This window comes from Aspergillus alliaceus (genome assembly GCF_009176365.1).
Source record: "Aspergillus alliaceus strain CBS 536.65 unplaced genomic scaffold BDW43scaffold_9, whole genome shotgun sequence".
Taxonomy (NCBI): Eukaryota; Fungi; Ascomycota; class Eurotiomycetes; order Eurotiales; family Aspergillaceae; genus Aspergillus; species Aspergillus alliaceus.
Genome location: NW_022474692.1, coordinates 716,822 through 734,002, shown reverse-complemented (window position 1 = coordinate 734,002; position 17,181 = coordinate 716,822). Strand labels below are relative to the sequence as shown.

The window sequence follows — 17,181 nt, the reverse complement described above, 5'->3', positions numbered from 1 at the left end:
TGTGCCAAACCCTGTTTAACCCTCGCCACTATTATCTTGAACCCACACTTAAATACAATACACTATGAAACACGCAATATGAATCATCTGCCTAAGAATCCTACAATACAATTTATAACCTACGTCGCTGTCCGAAAAGGTTTCCTCTGCAACCTTAATTCGTTAACTTATTATTATCCTAACTTAGGTCGTTCGTAAACATGTACATCATCGTAGTGGAAAAGCTCTGTACAATCTAGACCAGCTCTTACTGAGCCTTGGGCAGCGATGCCTGGAGGGCTAGTTTCCGCGAAGAGCTTCCAACGTAAATCTTCTTGGGGTAAGGGGTGATGGCCCAGTCCTGAGCCGCAACATCCCAGTTGGCAAGATCACGGCGGTTAAGAGTGGTGCTCCACACGACCTCCTGCGAGGGAGCCAAATGAAGACGCTCAAATTGGCGCAGGACCACCTTGGGTTCATTGGGTCCGCCCAGAGAAACATACTGTAAGGTAGGCGTTAGCACTAGAGTAGTTTTTACGTCGCACCTAAGCAAGCAAACTTACTAGCTGAGGAACTTCATCACCGGCAACATTTCCTGTATTCTTGATCGTCACCGAGACCCGGAACAGATCTTCATAGAGACCCGGGTTACCTCCTGCTCCACCGCTGGCCGGCAAACGGGGTTGGGCAGACCCATCAGTGGCGCCTTCGGGAATGTACTTGGAGTTTTCCCAGCCGTAGTGACGATCATCAGCGGACTGCTTCAGGTCGCTAATGTTGAGCCAGGGATAAATAAATTGGTGGATCCTGTTCAGACCCTCTGGGTACAAGTACTTCGAGGAGTCTTCATCAACCTTGCCAAAGGTCTGTGCAGGTGCAGTTTCGCCAGTGGTAGGAGTATACTTGGACACATTCAGTGGTTGAACATGGAGGTTAGAAAATTCGAATGTGGTGTAGCTCAAGCCGTATCCAAACTCGTAGATAGGAGTCTCATTGAACTTATCAAAATGGCGGTAATCAATGAAGACTCCCTGAGTGAAATCAGACTGGGGCGGTCCGTTGCCATTGTTGGCAGTCGTGACCAAGGGGGAAGCATACGCCTCCCGGGTCTTACCCCAAGTGAACGGAGACTTGGCCCCAGGGTTGACGCGACCGTACAGGACATCGGCAAGGGAGTTACCGGACTCCTGGCCTGGCAAGCCAGCCCAGAGAATGGCAGTGACATTTGGGTGATCGTACCATTCATCGATCAACACCGGTCCGACGGAGTGGATAATAACAACAGTGTTATTGCAGTTATTCGCCGCAGTCTTGACAACATTATCACCGTTCTTCCATAGAGTAAGGTTCTTGCGATCACCTTCATTTCCATCCACATTAATATATCCTTCTCCTGAATCAGCATTGACGAACACGAGAGAGACACTAGCCTGGCTGGCAGCAGCAGCGATCTTTGTGAGGGCCCAGTTATCTGTCACGGTGAAAATGTTGCCACGGCCCTGGAGGACTTCATTTTGGATCGCCTGTTCGGGGGTCACAAGGTAAGGGAAATTGGCAGTACCGCTTCCCCAAGCCATAGCAAGGGTGCCGTTGTCGCATCCACGATCATCGCAGCCGTTAGCTCCCCAAGGGTTGGAGCCAGCATCTTCTCCTAGAAGAGCAACCAGCTTTTCCTTACGGCTTAAGGGCAATGCGCCCTTGTTCTTCAGCAAGACGGTGCTGTCTGCGCCGATGCGACGGATCAGGTCGGCATGATCGCGCTGCACGTCTACAAATTCGTTGACCCTCTCGTAAGCACCTTCCGAAACAGCAATGTGTGCGAAACCATATTCATCCCTGGTCCACGAGCTGAAGTTGGGAGGGGTGTACTTGGTGTCGCGACCGACCTTGTAATAGGCGGCCATGATACGGACGGCCATGTCATCAACGCGCCATTGAGGAATCGTACCGTTAAGAACGCCGACTGTCAAGTTTGCGCCCCAGAAAGAAGTGCCACTGTTGAATGTCACATCACCGGGCATCGACATATCCATACCAGCCAAAGCGGCGCCCACACCACTGTGATGAGCAGTCCAGTCACTCATGACAAAGCCTTGGAACCCGAGTTCCGCCTTTAGAAGCTTGTTCAAAGTTTGACTGTTCTCGCAACCATAGCTATTGTTGATCTGGTTGTAAGAGCACATGATAGCGCCCACTCCGGCACGCACTGCATCTGCGAATGGCCAGAGGTACAATTCGTGCATAGTCTTGTCATCAACGTTTGAACTCAAACTATCGCTCACGTTGAATCCATACCCTTTAGCCTCGGGTTGCTGACGGAAATGTTCCTGCTCGTTCGCAATATAATGCTTAGCAGTTGCAATGACACCGGCATCTTGAATACCTTTGATAGTCTCTGCAAATAGAACACCACTGAGAGCTGGATCGGGTGAGAAGCCTTCCCAGTTTCTACCGCCATCTGGGTGAGCACCGAGAGGACCAGCAGCCGGTCCCAATTGAACATCAATGCCTTTATCACTGAACTCCTCGCCCATTGCCTGGCCCCGAAGATATGCGAGTGTCTTGTCCCAAGTGGCAGCAACATTGACACCCGCGGGGAAAGCTGAATTATAGTCCGCTGCACACATGCTGTCAGCGATATGTGGCGACCAAAGTAAACTTAAAAGGCGTACGTACAGAATCGAATACCAAGAGGACTGTCTTGCAAGCACAAGCTAGGAATATCAAGTCTGCATTCACCTCAGTTAGCCTTCTGTGAGAGCTCTGTCATGTTGGAAATTTACACACCTGGGAATACTGCCTGTTTGTCCAACACACCTCTCTAGACGCCATCTGAAAAATACATTAGTGGATTGAGGTCCATTTACGCTGGGATTGGGGTAAACATACCCTGTTCCAGTGGTCAGGTTGACTTTCTCTGCCAGAGTCATCTGGGAAACAATGTCGACGGCGCGTTTGTATACTTCCGCCCATTCACCCCGACCATCGGCCCAGGGGGATGGGTAGAAAGGAGGTGAGTACGCAAGATCATCCTATTCAAGATGGAGACTTGTTAGAAGGCAAGTCCAATTGAGAGCTATAGTACTTAATGAGAACGTGAACCATACCTTGGCACTAACTATTGAGGCAGCCGTCAATGCGGCCACCTCAAACCATTTGAGCTTCATGATAGTAGGGAGATTACCAGCAGAATAAAAGACGAACAGAGATTGCTGGGGGAGTAGAAATCAACAAACAGGGGATGGGGGAGAGGTGATATAAATAACAACAAGCACAGTAACGAGGAGTTAATCGACGCCACCAACAATGGGAAAATTAAGTACAACGGATGATTTATTCCTTGCTACCTGTCTCGGCACAGCTAACCACTGGCTGTGTAAGCCAAAGCTGTCACGCATGCAGAGGGGAAAAGGTAGACCCGCTGTTTGCTTGATACGGTATGCTGATCGGCATGGGGGTTCCAGATCGAGTGACTCGGGTGGAACAAATTCCATCATCAATTGGCACTATGTGGGAGGAACTATAGGTCCAGGGAAAAAAAAAAGAAAAAAGGAAAATCCAAAAGAGAACCAATAAAGGTGAGGCGGAGAAAAAGGCGATCGCAATCCGATTCGTTAACTGTAGGCTGCTGGTGAACTCGGCCCGACAAATTTACCTCTCTTAGAGTGCTGTGTTGTCAGTCAGCGCATATTTGTTGCTCAGTAGATATCATGATCCATGGCTTGAGCATAGTACATCAGGTGGCCTGCCCCGCATCAGTACTGGTATTGGTGTTGGACTGTTTGTTGGACGTTCTCGTTTTGGGTACCGAGAAAGGGAATAAACTGGGGAACCTTAAACAAAAAGGGACCACCAGGTACGGGGAAGCCGGGGCTAGTGCCTTCAGGGGTTAGTTGGTATTAGGATTACAAAACCGCCCGCCCATTCATGAGTATCAGTATGAACAACGACCCTTCTATGTCAATCAATTCCATACATGTAAAGGTTTAAGACAATACTGATATTTATAATCTGTTTCTTGTCTGATCCCTTAAACTCCCTATAGATATCGTCGTATACTTACTACCTCCTAGGTAGGAGACTTTTTTTTTTCTTTTCCTAGATGAATCAAGGCGTGCTTTGTAGGACAGGCGATGGATACAATACTGTCTATAAACCAAAATACCTGGCTGTACCGAGTCCATTCCTGGAATGAAATAGACCGAACTAGATGGGATCCAAATTAATAGGCACTAGGCTTAAGCGGCGCCAGAATACTTCTAGTTCATAGACCATACTATTACTTCCAATAATGAAGAACTACCAAAAAATGTTTTTTGGAAAATAAAATAAATAATAAAACCCTGTCCCATAATGTTATCGAGGCTAAGATCTCAGGTTCCGCATTTGTCGACACAATGCATGGGTGATGTTACCGTATCACTGCGAGAGCTCCCCCGCATCCTCCTGTGCTCCTTCACTTACAGTAGAGGGTTTCATGGGGGTGAAAACAGTGGGTTAGGATGAATAATCGAAGGTTGGTAAGCCCCTATTCCTTTCTTGGATGAACTTCTTAGTCGCAAGGGCTATCGGCGATATTCCTCCTGTGTCCTTAATCCCCTATGAACAGGGGAGCAAGGGATGTAACAGTCCGCTACCCATGCCCAGTGATTCCAAATCCAAACTGCCTAATAACCCTTCAGTGGCTAGACGCAACAGTCCGTACAGAGTACTCCGGAGTAGAAAGGAAGAAGAACAGACGGGATCTGTTGATTGTGATCATGCACTCGGAGTGGAGTCCACATCGACTTCCATCGTTGATCGCCTCTCAGAATATCCTAATTCAGGCTCTCGTCGGCACCAACACCGACATCATTTTATCCCTATAGCAGCTGATATGCTCAAATTCTCTGGACGGATCATATTATCCATCGGTATAGCTCGCGTAGCTCGTACTCCGGGCAAGGGACTGGTTGTACACTAGTATCTACAAGGCGATTGGAATGTGGCCCCTATAGTCTATCCCGAGACAATCTTTCAGAGTTTCTAGATCTTCATTCCAAACATGAACCATGTTTCCGTGTATAGTAGAGATCGCTTGCCACATGGCTGTCGGTTTCACCTTAATCAAAAACCCGAGGAAGACATATAGGATAATCGAAGGACGGTTCCGGAGTACGGGTGGCGCCCTCTTCCTTCTCCATCGGTGTGTAGAAGCAATATCGCCGGACATGGTCCGAATACGAATACTCGGGAAAGTTGCTGTGGAGAATCGTCAAAAGACTTCTGGGGGACGACGATTCTTGAATACGAAATAAAATCAAATCAAATCTCTCGGGATCTATTGTCAAGATCCCGACAATTCCGTTCTTTGCTGTCATTGCAATTATAAACGCTCATGAAGGGCGTTAGTGTGGAGAAACATGGAGTTGAAGGCGTTGTTACCCTAACTTCCCCCGCGAAGGATTTTTTTGCTACGCAATGATTTCTTATAGATTAACACCAAAACCTACCAATAATGCCATATTAGAGCCTAGGCAGATGTGTTTTCTAAGATTATTGGTATGAGGTGTCTCGTATTATTTAGCATTAGCCGGGGTGCGCGATCTAGGCTGTGAACAATTCAATCGAATGAATTGCGGAGTGCACATTACCCCCACTTGGTGGTATTAAACCACCCGTGTTTTTTTAACCGTCCTCCACATACCCTGTGTATGGCTTCAAGGGCCAAGAAACAACAAAAAATTGACGTCAGTCTCTCTCTACTCCACTGCCTAAACACATCTGTCCCGACTCACTAAGCCATTGGGCTAGCCACCGAATTAATCTTGACAGCAAGCGAAATCACTCAACCACAGCTTAATCGGAAGATTATTATTATATTCCCCACATTTAGACTAAGACCGTGGGGTAAACGGATCTGGAGTACGGCCTTCAACTGGCCGCAACTCCCGAAGCTACCACAAACTGTAGGAATCCGATGCCATCCCGTTGGTCCGACTCCTATGCTTGATGTGTTGCCGATGATTAGCCGCAAAATAGGCAACTGTGCCTCTCTACTACTTGGTAAATCGTTGGAACCTGGCATGAGTTTTCGCCTACCATTGGGTTGGAAAGACTGAATATGTTGAGTTTTGAGGTGGATAAAGATTACATAGTGTGTCGGGTTCGCTCCGACTCTGCAGATGAGCTATGGATGCTCGGTTTTGGGGGCACAGTATTCTCTCTGATTCTGTGCTGGTTCTCTCGCTCTAACCGGAGTTGTATACTCGGTGTCGTCGGGCATATGTATCTGCAGATTGTGTTTCCCCGAGGAAAACAAGGATATTCTATTTGGTGCATGAAGCTTCGTGCCATGATTTTTCGTAGGATATTGTATCTTTGTCCTTCGGGTGGCAAGCTGCCCACCTTTGTTTTTCACAAGACGCCGTATTAATGATTGATATTGTCCTGCTATGATCGGATGAGAATCTAGGTAAAAGGTGCACGAGGGTATGGGTCCACAATTGGAGTGCCATTGCATACGACCAGTAAATGTCAACATCATATGAGAATCCGACAGTATGAAGTGATCTGGCGTTACTACGAGTCACATCTCGAAGTTGCCAATTCAATATCTGAGGCAATATTGACCGACTGGTCAACAACTTGCTAGCATTAGCAAGTTAGCAAAGGGCATATTCAAGTCGTCAACACAACAAAGACAACCCCAAATAGTTCCCACAGCTCTCTGAGTATCAGTATCACTACGTTCAATGCCTAATTTTACGAAACACATACCGACAAAACGCAACCATAACCTCGCTCATCTAATCATCCCACATATCCTCCTCAGTCAGGAGCCCAATAACTCTACCGAGGCATGTCCGATACGCCCGCACCCCGACTCGGTATCCCTCACTTTCCAACCACCATTTCTCCAAGCGCCTCCCGGCTAAGTTCAGCGCCGATAGAAAATCTCACGATGTAAATTCCGGCCCCGATTCCGATCTGATATACCCTTCGGACCGTACCAAGGTCGGCACACGATATAGCATGCTACAAGGTGCTGGCCTAAGTCGTCAATATAGCCTAAGTTGCCAATATAGCCTAAGTAGTCATTCATGCTAAGTACCGGATAAGATACCAGAGGTTCCAAGGAATTATCCGGAAAGCGTCATGGCCGAGTCGGAAGGCTTCCATGGTGGTGCCCACGGCGAGGTGTTGCGGAATGGACGTGTCATACTTATAGCATTGAGGAATATAGCTTCGGCCCAATTGTGGTATCTTAGCGAGCAAGAATGGGAGATAGATACAACCCCGCTTGGGCTTAAGCTTTTCGAGGCTGTCACGCACTTACTAGGTAGGTGTTTTCTAGAGTTAATTTCTCAGGGATGCTTACGTGGCATTCTGTGGTGCTACGAAAGTATGTTTTCAAATATGGTGGGTGTGACCAGAAACTTGTTATATTGAGCTTGAATCCCTTGAGGGTATGTCCTTGTGAGAACCTGTTGGAAGCTAACGACGCTAAATGGTGTTAAGAGCGTAATTTGCACACAATATATATATACGTCAACTTTCCACATTGCATCTGTCATAGATGGCGAATCTTGTCACTTGTGTGCTGCGATATTAAAGCTTGGCTTCTCGTTGGATGCCAGAAGGAGAAATGTCGAATGGGCTTGGGCAGATATCTGGAATAGCATCTGGGAGATCAGAGATTTCACCATGTGCCAGTTTAAACAGCGGTTCCCAGACGGTGACAGCCCGCTTGGTGATGTGCCCATTGCCCATCTCTGGAAGGTCATAGTAAATCAATCTATCTGCGGAGCATTCCAGAAGCTCACCAGCCATGCCGGTTTTATCTTGCAGGAAAATATGAACCGCCTCCAGGACCGTTTTCATTGGAGTCCGACTAAAATCTCTAGGGTTAGCAGCAGCTCAAACATATTCAAGATATACGCCGTTGAGAGAGGAATGAGGCGACAATTAACACGAAGAACCTACCATTCAGGAGCCACGGCCTCAATCATCTCAGGGGGGACAATCGGTGTGGCAACAATACCCGGCAAAACGCAGTTGATGTGAATGTTATCCTTGACCTTTAGCAAAGGCGCAGCGCCCCGAATAAATTGGTTGACTGCTGCCTTGGTCCCACTATATTCGGGGTACGTGCTATGAGGGAAGACACCCCCGATACTACCGGTAACCACGATCTTTCCGCCTGCCTCGGGCTTGTTATACCGCATAAAGTGCGTCGCCAATACAGTGCCATATATGACCCCTTTGTAATTTATATCAGTGCAGGAGAGGTCCGGCTCGGGAGGAACATCTTCGACCCTTCTACCGCGTCGGTTGAGGAGATAAAGTGACGACTGGTCGCCAACGCCAGCATTGGCACACAGTGCATCTATCCTCCCCCAGAGTCGAAAGACCTTTTCGAAGACGGCCGCTTGGTTCCGATAGTCGCTGACGTCGGCTTTGAAAAATAGTGCGCCCTCGCCCAGGGCCTGCACGACATCGTTTCCTGCTTGTTCTCTGCGGCCGACACAGGCAACCTTCCATCCGCGAGAATGCAGGTCCCTGACGATGTTGGCTCCAATGCCAGACTAAAAAAAGGACATGTCGGTAATCAGTAGATCTGCTATGTATTGTAGGCTGAGCGAAGTACTTACGGTTCCGCCCGTTACAATAGCAACTCGACTAGATTGTTCAGTCATTGTCTTTGCAGGGTAGGAATGAAAGTGGCAGACGGAAGAAATAAAAAGAGCCAACGGTCAGACATTGCGCCACCTGCTAAGAGGCACTACTTTTAAATTAGATTCCAAGCGCACACAAGCCGCCCCAGATGATTTCACTAATTGCTGGCTAACCCATGCCTATTACCCGCAGTGGGGAAAGAGAACCCTACGCGATGTGACTTAGTCTCTTGCCAAGTTGCCATACATAGTATACAAGCGGGAGATGAAACAAAGCAGAAAAATCGTATGTGAATGGAAAAAAAAATGAAATGTTATACGCTATCTATTAGAACATCGTGGCTGGTAGGTCAAAGCTCTTTTTCCTGCTGTCATATCCGTTAGTCTTCCATCTAACACACTAGACCACGGATACGATATTCCCTACTCTGTAGATGTACAAATGTACAAGGAGGTTAACTATACATAGACAATTTGCCACCATCTGCGGCATGGTAGATCTGTGGTTGAAATGGTGCATTCTGATTCAGAGGCGACGGTATCCGATTTGGCTCTGGAATTGATTGGGAAGTACTCTTTATGGGAGTTCATTGGTGACTCTCGGTCAGACCACGCTAAACTCTCAAGCCACTTAGCATGGTGATGGACTGTGAGCTCGTGCCTAGTGTAATCGTCGTTGAATCTGTTGCCCAGAATGAGTCAGGCGAAAAGGCAAAATTGTTCAAATCTCATCGCAATTCGTCGGCAGTATGCAACTCACTGCTTTGGCCATGGTTTTTGGTTTTGATCCTGAAAAGTGCCCTGCGGGAGTACCCTAATCCAAGAGATAGGCATATGATTGGTCAATTCTATATCTACTCCTGGATGGCTTCAACGACACAAAACGGTAATGTATTTTACTAGGTCCTCTTTCTGGGTACTCTCAGAACCCCAAAATACCGGTCTTGGCGCTGAACGTATCTGTCCTGAAGCTGTTGAACCAAAACAGTGTTTGACCTTTCGAACATTTCTGGTTATGGCGACTGGGGATCACCTTAAGCAAGTCGTAACCAACGCAAGCAGAGCAATGGAAATATAAAAAGAATCGAAATTGGTTAGAGCAGGGTAACAATCACTGAGGTCGTGAGCGTCTCTTGCCTTTTGCAACGAGTCTTCTTCCAAAAACGTATGACAGACAGTAGTGGTTGCGAGAAGGTCATAAGTAATTGGTTTTCTTGTTGTGATATATCCGATCATATGCAAAGTTAAGCACGGAGCTTTACACCAATAGTTTGTTCAAGTAAACTTGGTTCTGTCAACTGAATCATAGCATGTTGAGCTGCACATCCACACCAGCAAAATTGTGACTAAGTACACTTCACGGCACAGGCATTTTACCTTAACGAGACAGGCCTTTGAGGTATTTCAATAGCAAATCCACAAACCGGTTGCTCTCATATGGCAAGTCAGCATGCTCTAGCGTTCTTGTTCGGGTAGAGCTCGCCGGAAAAGATGGGGAGTATTGTGCAGACCTAGATGCTATAAACTCAATCTTGATAATTGCTGTGTTTGTGCCACTTTCTATTCTCTTCTTTCGGACGATAAGTGATTCTGCTCTTGGTGTGGATGGTGACCGAACTCTAACCCCGACAGTTGGTCCTCTGATGGGAACTCTAAAGCTGGTATACCCGTTTGCCAAAGGACGAGAATAGTCTAGCAATTTCGGATCCTTGACCGTGACGGGCCATGAGACACCTTATAATAAATATAATGTGAGAGATCAGTCGTTACTGAGTTAGGCTAGGACCTGAAATAAGACCTGGTTCTGCACCTCGCACCCTTCATCAGTTGTAACACCGTTGCAAAAGCCAGTTCAGAGCTTTTTCTGGATCTCTGCCATATCCCATACCTAGACTATTCTATTGCTTCTTTAGCTCTTCTGCGATCGCGCAGAGGGCAGTGTTGAGAGCATTATAACTGGTGGGCTAAGGTCCATGGATTCATCAGGTTGACAACCATACATAGACTGACGCAGAGCGGATATGGGTCGACCTTGAGTTTCCTAACATTCGAAATTCTGTACCACTTTCCTAGTATTCAGGGAAGACCTAGCGTTTAATGGATGCCCTAATTCCGCGCGGCACGACAAAATCTGTCCGATCCTGACACCTTTTTCGCTGTTCCTGCGGTTCAAAGCTGATCTGAGCCCGATTTAGAGCAGGGCCTTCCGAGTCAAGTTTGAGTTACCAAACACCTGTGCATGTTCTGCGATAGTATCGGCGATAACCCTAGCAGTGATGGAAGAAGCTTTAACTCTCTATTTTGAGCTTCCAGCTTCTGAATAGCGAATCTATGGACCTTTTCTTGGAGGGACACCAGCTTTTGTTCTAAGTCACAAATATGCTCCTGCTTCCTTGCACGGCTCTTGCGTTGAATCTCGCAAAGTCGGACAGTTCAGTCAGAGACGGGTGGTGCTGTATCTCCAAGGCTTCAACCTTTTGATGGTCGGCATCTATCTGCTCGATTGATTTATATTAAACACGGGAGATTTCTGAATGCAAAATTGATATCATGGTTTTGACGACAAGATATCAGGCTAACTTAAGGGATTTGGGATTTGGGTATAAACTTACCGTTCTTCTTTTAAGGCACACTTGTTGACAGTAAAAAGCTCCATATCAACACGTGACAGCAAACTCCCTAATTAGTACTAGTACTTCATGGCTCCACTCAGCCGGGGAAACGACCGAACCACGGATACTATACTCCAAATGAACTATGTACTAGGACGGAGTCAAGAGATGGGACGAAGTAAGGTCTTAGACCATAATGAGAAAGGTAGTTCAGCCTAGTTTATGAAATTTAACCTTAGATACCGAGCTACCGCTGGACCGAGTGAATCAGCGGAGAACGTATCCTCGCTTCAGGAGGATTATTATATCTCCGAGTTTATCTATCAATGTGTAATAAAGTCAAATGGACATTGAAATGGGAACCGAATCGGGAGGAGTGGCGCCTTCCTACACGACGTCATTAGCCGTCAGTCGGGCGCATTTCTTCTACTTTTTTCATTCGAGCACTAACAAACAGACGTACTACTTTGTCTCACTTTTTCTTGCCGATCCCCCCAACACAGCTTCTGTCTCACTACCTCTAAGCTTGTATTGACCGCAATTTGCTTATCCAAGCGGGTGTCACCCTAATATATACTACGCGACCATGGTTTCCACGCGACAGCATCCCCGCGACTTCCCGTCTCCACCAACTGGGAAAGCTTCATCATCTCCTTCGCCATCTACCCGCAGTAATGGCGCTACGAGCAGATGGGTGCATACTCCGTCGACCGCCATCACTATCTGGCTCGTGCTGTCAGTCCCATTAGTCATTTGGGATGCAGGTTATGTGTTGCTCCGTCCGCATAGTATGCCAGGCAACAAACTGCATTCGCCTATTTGGACCCCCTACGCACTATATGGAACAATTGATTATATGTATGGCTGGCCCGCATTCAATGCCCGGAATGGATTTACGGCTGCGCAGACAGTTTTAAATCTTGTGGAATCTGTCGGGTACATTTATTATCTCTGGATTGTGTATAGGCACGGAGTCTCAGTCTCGGGCGGTCGCGGACAGCGCAAAGCCAAAAAGGGACCGATGTGGATGTTGAAAACCGACAAAGTCGTCTCCGGACGTCCTGGAGCCATTGCGCTTCTGGTTGCGTACAGCGCATTTCTGATGACACTCAGCAAAACTATCCTCTACTGTAAGTTCTAAGAATAGAAACCCCTACATTGTACTGATAAGGATCTCAGGGCTGAATGAGGTTTTCTCCGGTTTTGATAGCATTGGACATAACGATACGACAACTCTGATTCTCTTCTGGATCATACCAAAGTAAGCTCTCCAGGTCATATTCTTTACTCCATTCGCTTACAGTTGGCCAGCGGTCTTTGGATTATTTTCCCCAGTTACAACATCTATGTCTTAGGCTCAGAAATGGTGGCTTCTCTTTCAGGCTCCGCGTCGCGCCGTGTTGGACGGTCCAAGTCATCATAGGGTCTATTGCCGGAACGGCCCTTATGCAGGGGACTGTTACATGGCATGCCAAGCGTGGAACGTGAATCGCGTCTGAACTAACCCTTTTCGAAGAGTGTTAGAAAGGCGATCACATAGGGTGAAATATGTGTATAGTCGGAGGGATAATGTATTGGAAAGAAAGGGGGAGGGGCGATGACAGCCCTGAAGCGTTGTCATTAAGTCTGTGCACCCCAAAGTTGTATAGGTATACACTCGAAAATATACTATCCTGTCTAATAGTTTTGAACTACATTGTAGGACATTCATCTATTTTTAGTAGATAATTAACCGTAGTACCATCTATCATTGAAGAGATTGGGAAATGCTCCGGGTCAGCCCATACGGACTATTCAATATCATCTCCACCAAATCAATGATCTCGCACTTGGAGCAGCCTGAATTGTAAGGCAACAGAATCTCATATATGAGTTCAGATTAGACGAGTATCCACACCGAATGAATCACATCTCCCTTTTCGACCTTTCGACAAGCTGGCAATATGATGCAAAGGATCCATTCTCGCGGTAGCCACTGTTACCAGAGTATTTCTACGGTTCATCCAATAAGCGTCTCCGCTTAACCCTCCAAGAGATCGGGGTTAAGACGCAGTTAAAACCTGACAGATGATCCCTCGTGCAGACTATTGACCTGCACTAGAGGGGTTTAGTCTCAACTCTTTTCTCCTCTTTTCATTTTCTTCCTGCAGAAAATATACCCTTAGTGGCGCCCATAGTATCACTGACTCAAGTCAGTGAGAAGAAGTGAGAGAGAAAGATTGGGGCCGTCGCCAACATTAATAATCCCCAGCATGACGACGGCCAGCAATGCCAAGCCGCCGCCAACTGACCCTCAGTCTTCTTCCCCATACCCACCAGAAGCGACCGCTTTCACCCGCAATTTCGTCCCGTCATTCTCCCGACAGAACCAGAACCCGTGGACTTCTCCCCAATCGACTATCCCCGGCCTATCGAACGATGACCCGCGCCTTGTTCTTGGGGTACCCGCACCCGTCATGAACCAGCCGGAGTCCGACGAGTCCCCCTTGGCCTCTTCCGCAGGCCTGACTTTGGGCCACGATGATAGCGCCCTCCCCGACGATATCGATACGCAGAGTCGGGCCAGCTCGCGCGACCCCGGTAGCGTCCAAACTGGGGGCGATATCGGACACCCTGTAGAAAGCGGGTATGACCATCAACCTGAGGATGGTCGGGGCGACCCCGCACAGAATGAGGAGCAAAGAGGCGAAAAACCGCCGTGGAGTGATATGAAGACGAAGGCAGGGAAGGAGCGCAAGCGCCTACCCTTGGCTTGCATCGCGTGCAGGAGGAAGAAGATTCGATGTTCGGGTGAGAAGCCCGCGTGCAAACATTGCTCTCGCTCTCGGATTCCGTGCGTATACAAAGTCACTACCAGGAAGGCTGCGCCTCGAACGGACTATATGGCGATGTTAGATAAACGGTTGAAGAGAATGGAAGATCGCGTAATCAAGACTATTCCGAAGGATGAGGCGAGGGATATGGCATCGATCGGGCGGTCGGCAGTACGGCCTCCCCAGCCAGGGCAGACCGCGAGGAGCCAGAAGAAACGGTCGGCCGACGAAGCTTTTGCAAATGAGATGGGTGAGTGGACCCGCGGCGATCGCAAAGCCTCGCAGGATATATTCCCTATGCGCCGTGAAAGTAAGCCCGGCGATGGGACTGGCCTGATGACCGAGGGTGCAGAATTTCTACCCTCGTTAGAGATTCAAGAGCATTTAGCGGAAGTTTTCTTCGATTGTGTATATGGGCAGTCGTACTTGTTGCTCCATAAGCCCAGCTTTATGCGCAGATTGAAGGCTAGGACTGTTCCTCCAGTGCTGATCCTGGCTGTTTGTGCGGTATCGGCTCGATTTTCAACTCATCCGCAAATTAACTCCGAACCACCTTTTCTGCGCGGAGAGAACTGGGCTAATCCGGCTGCTGCAATAGCTCTAAGTCGCCACGACGCACCCAATATTACTATTCTGACTGTCTTTCTGCTCCTTGGGCTTCACGAATTTGGAACTTGTCATGGTGGTCGAAGTTGGTCTTTTGGTGGCGCTGCGCTGCGCATGGCATACGCTCTGCAATTGCATAATGAGCTTGATTACGATCCTTGCTTAAGTCAGAACAATGGTGGCAGCTCCCAGCTCAGTTTCACAGATAGGGAGATTAGAAGACGTACTATGTGGGCCTGTTTCATGATGGATCGCTATAACTCGTCCGGAAGTCAGCGTCCTCCAATTGGAAACGAAAAGTTCATACAGATACAGCTACCTATGAAGGAATCGAACTTTCAGATGGAAATACCCGGACCCACAGAGGATTTGGATGGGAATATACCCAATCCAGTGCCAGACAACGTTGGGCAACTGTCCAACGCGAAGGACAATATGGGAGTTTCTGCATATATTATTCGCGCTATAGTATTATGGGGACGTATCGTGGATTACCTGAACCTTGGGGGAAAGAAAAAAGATATACATCCGCTTTGGTCACCCGAGTCAGGATACTCTCGCCTCAAACGACAGATCGAGGAATTCTCGTCATCTCTTCCAAGCCATCTATCATTCACTTATGAGAATCTTCAGATCCACGCAGCTGACAGGATCGCCAATCAGTTTCTGTTTCTGCATATAATTATTCATCAGAATATGCTATTCTTAAACCAGTTTGCTATCCCTTTATCGCCAGGTGGTCGACCACCACGAGATATGCCTAAAGCATTTTTGAGCAATGCTGGGCGGGCTGCCGTGGAGGCTGCTCACCATATTTCTGTGCTGATCGACCGTGCTTCAGCATACCCTCTCACTGTTCCCTTTGCGGGATATTGCGCGTACTCGGCCAGTACGGTTCACATCTGGGGTATCTTCTCCAAGAACTCCCAGCTCGAAGCTCGGTCAAAAGAGAACCTACGGCATACTTATAGGTATCTGAACAAAATGAAGAAATATTGGGGAATGTTCCATTACATGGTTGAAAGCGCTAAGGACCGATATCGGCAGTTTGCAGATGCAGCCATCAAGGGGTCAGTTGTTACACAGAACGGCAGCCAGATCGCCCCAATGTTTCAGTATGGTGATTGGTTTGACAAATACCCCCATGGCGTGTCGAGGCTACATTGGGAGGATCCCGATACCCAAAAGAAGAGTAAGACCGACGACGCTGTGATGAGCCAGAAGCCCGACCACCAAAGCGTAGAGGACTTCTTTGCCAGTCTCTCCCCTACGCCGCAGCCCAGTGTACCTTGTAGGCATTCCAGGAAGAGCAGTCGGGGTGAAGGCGTTCCCGATATGGGCCTGCCAACCTCTCAGCCGATGATTGACATCAACATGGAAAACACTCCAGGAATGCTGGGTACAACTGAAGCTGGGTTTCCCCAACCCACATTGTACAATCAGGGCCGTGGGCAGGTTTATGGCCAGTATCCGCTCGATTTCCCTATTCCAGCCGACCAACTGCCCCAGCTAGACCGACAGTTCGTCTACGGCTCCTTTGACGGTCTCGATCCCCCATCCACAACCTTCATGCCGCCAGACAATCCGCCCATGCCTACCATGGACAGTGCAGGGCCCTCCCCTGCAACACAGGACAACCCCACGATTTTCACAGGCCACCTAGACCCCAACGCTCCGTCTGGAGTGGGCGAGTTCTACCAGCCAAGCGCCTGGTTCCTTCCGTTCAACCTCGATCCCGTCAGCGCAGGCGTCAATCTAGACCCAAACCCCGCACAAGTACCCGGCAGCGGGACCCCAGGTATGTCGACCTTCAATGCGGGCAATATCCCCATGGGTACGTACGATTTGGGGATGGGTAGGCGTTAATTGAGCGCCTCATATGAATGAATAATGGAGGCGCGACGCTTCATGTCAGTTAACGACTCTGTTTTCTTGGATTTGTTTTGGGATCGAATTGGTCTTTGGCGAGTTGTTAGGGGTGTACGGAATGGTTTGGCGAAAAGGTGGCTGGAGTTATTTACGATCTCTCGATATCTATACAGTGTATCTTACGTGTATATCTTCTTGGTGAGTAGCGAATAGTGAATTACTCTCATGATGTCTCTTAGATTGTTTCTAGAAGGGGCCCCGCTATGTAGTAAACCTTATGAGATGAGATCGAGTCTGTGAAGTATTAGTTCTTCAGAAAAAACAAAAGTTCAATTAGTGCTTCGCATGTAAAAGTCAAGGATTAACTGGGAGGAAGGGAAAAAATATTTCATATAGAAATTGCATCATCCGTGAATCGAACACGGGCCTCATCGATGGCAACGATGAATTCTACCACTAGACCAATGATGCTAGTTGATATCTACAGTCGAATATTTAGATATAATATTAATTGGTCCAAAAAGTAAGCAGGGGTAATTCTTGACGACATGGATACTCATGCTCGTGGGTTTCTATCCCAAGCGTTGTTGTTATAGTGGCCCGAGGCCAGCATACCTTGATGTGTATGCCTTGTATGGATTTAGG

The 17,181-nt window shown here is 47.9% G+C and overlaps 6 protein-coding genes and 1 non-coding gene across 7 annotated transcripts; 4 read left to right on the top strand and 3 right to left on the bottom strand.

Annotated features, from left to right (window-relative positions):
- Positions 1-140: 140 nt before the first annotated feature.
- On the bottom strand, positions 141-3,621 carry BDW43DRAFT_268348 (beta-glucosidase). Its single transcript, XM_032041114.1, has 6 exons — positions 3,087-3,621; positions 2,869-3,011; positions 2,767-2,811; positions 2,656-2,708; positions 543-2,596; positions 141-481 (listed from the first exon to the last, which is right to left on the bottom strand). Exons 1-6 carry the CDS (start codon positions 3,144-3,146, stop codon positions 248-250), a joined length of 2,589 nt encoding a protein of 862 aa, XP_031903208.1. The 5' UTR covers positions 3,147-3,621; the 3' UTR covers positions 141-247.
- Positions 3,622-4,321: 700 nt separating this feature from the next.
- BDW43DRAFT_268345 (uncharacterized protein) lies at positions 4,322-5,148 on the top strand. Its single transcript, XM_032041113.1, has one exon. The coding sequence runs from the start codon at positions 4,523-4,525 to the stop codon at positions 4,940-4,942; it is 420 nt and encodes a 139-aa protein (XP_031903207.1). The 5' UTR covers positions 4,322-4,522; the 3' UTR covers positions 4,943-5,148.
- Positions 5,149-7,385: 2,237 nt separating this feature from the next.
- Positions 7,386-8,780, bottom strand: BDW43DRAFT_268343 (uncharacterized protein). The gene is made up of 3 exons (XM_032041112.1): positions 8,613-8,780; positions 7,945-8,546; positions 7,386-7,852 (listed from the first exon to the last, which is right to left on the bottom strand). Exons 1-3 carry the CDS (start codon positions 8,655-8,657, stop codon positions 7,570-7,572), a joined length of 930 nt encoding a protein of 309 aa, XP_031903206.1. The 5' UTR covers positions 8,658-8,780; the 3' UTR covers positions 7,386-7,569.
- Positions 8,781-9,240: 460 nt separating this feature from the next.
- Positions 9,241-9,702, top strand: BDW43DRAFT_268341 (uncharacterized protein). Its single transcript, XM_032041111.1, has one exon. The coding sequence runs from the start codon at positions 9,273-9,275 to the stop codon at positions 9,537-9,539; it is 267 nt and encodes an 88-aa protein (XP_031903205.1). The 5' UTR covers positions 9,241-9,272; the 3' UTR covers positions 9,540-9,702.
- A 1,945-nt stretch (positions 9,703-11,647) lies between these two features.
- On the top strand, positions 11,648-12,933 carry BDW43DRAFT_268339 (uncharacterized protein). The gene is made up of 3 exons (XM_032041110.1): positions 11,648-12,378; positions 12,428-12,509; positions 12,560-12,933. The coding sequence occupies exons 1-3, from the start codon at positions 11,835-11,837 to the stop codon at positions 12,669-12,671; spliced, it is 738 nt and encodes a 245-aa protein (XP_031903204.1). The 5' UTR covers positions 11,648-11,834; the 3' UTR covers positions 12,672-12,933.
- Positions 12,934-13,072: 139 nt separating this feature from the next.
- On the top strand, positions 13,073-16,732 carry BDW43DRAFT_268337 (putative C6 transcription factor). The gene has a single exon (XM_032041109.1). The coding sequence runs from the start codon at positions 13,501-13,503 to the stop codon at positions 16,531-16,533; it is 3,033 nt and encodes a 1,010-aa protein (XP_031903203.1). The 5' UTR covers positions 13,073-13,500; the 3' UTR covers positions 16,534-16,732.
- A 204-nt stretch (positions 16,733-16,936) lies between these two features.
- BDW43DRAFT_t56 lies at positions 16,937-17,007 on the bottom strand. Its single transcript has one exon. It is a non-coding gene; the product is annotated as a tRNA-Gly (tRNA).
- Positions 17,008-17,181: the final 174 nt, after the last annotated feature.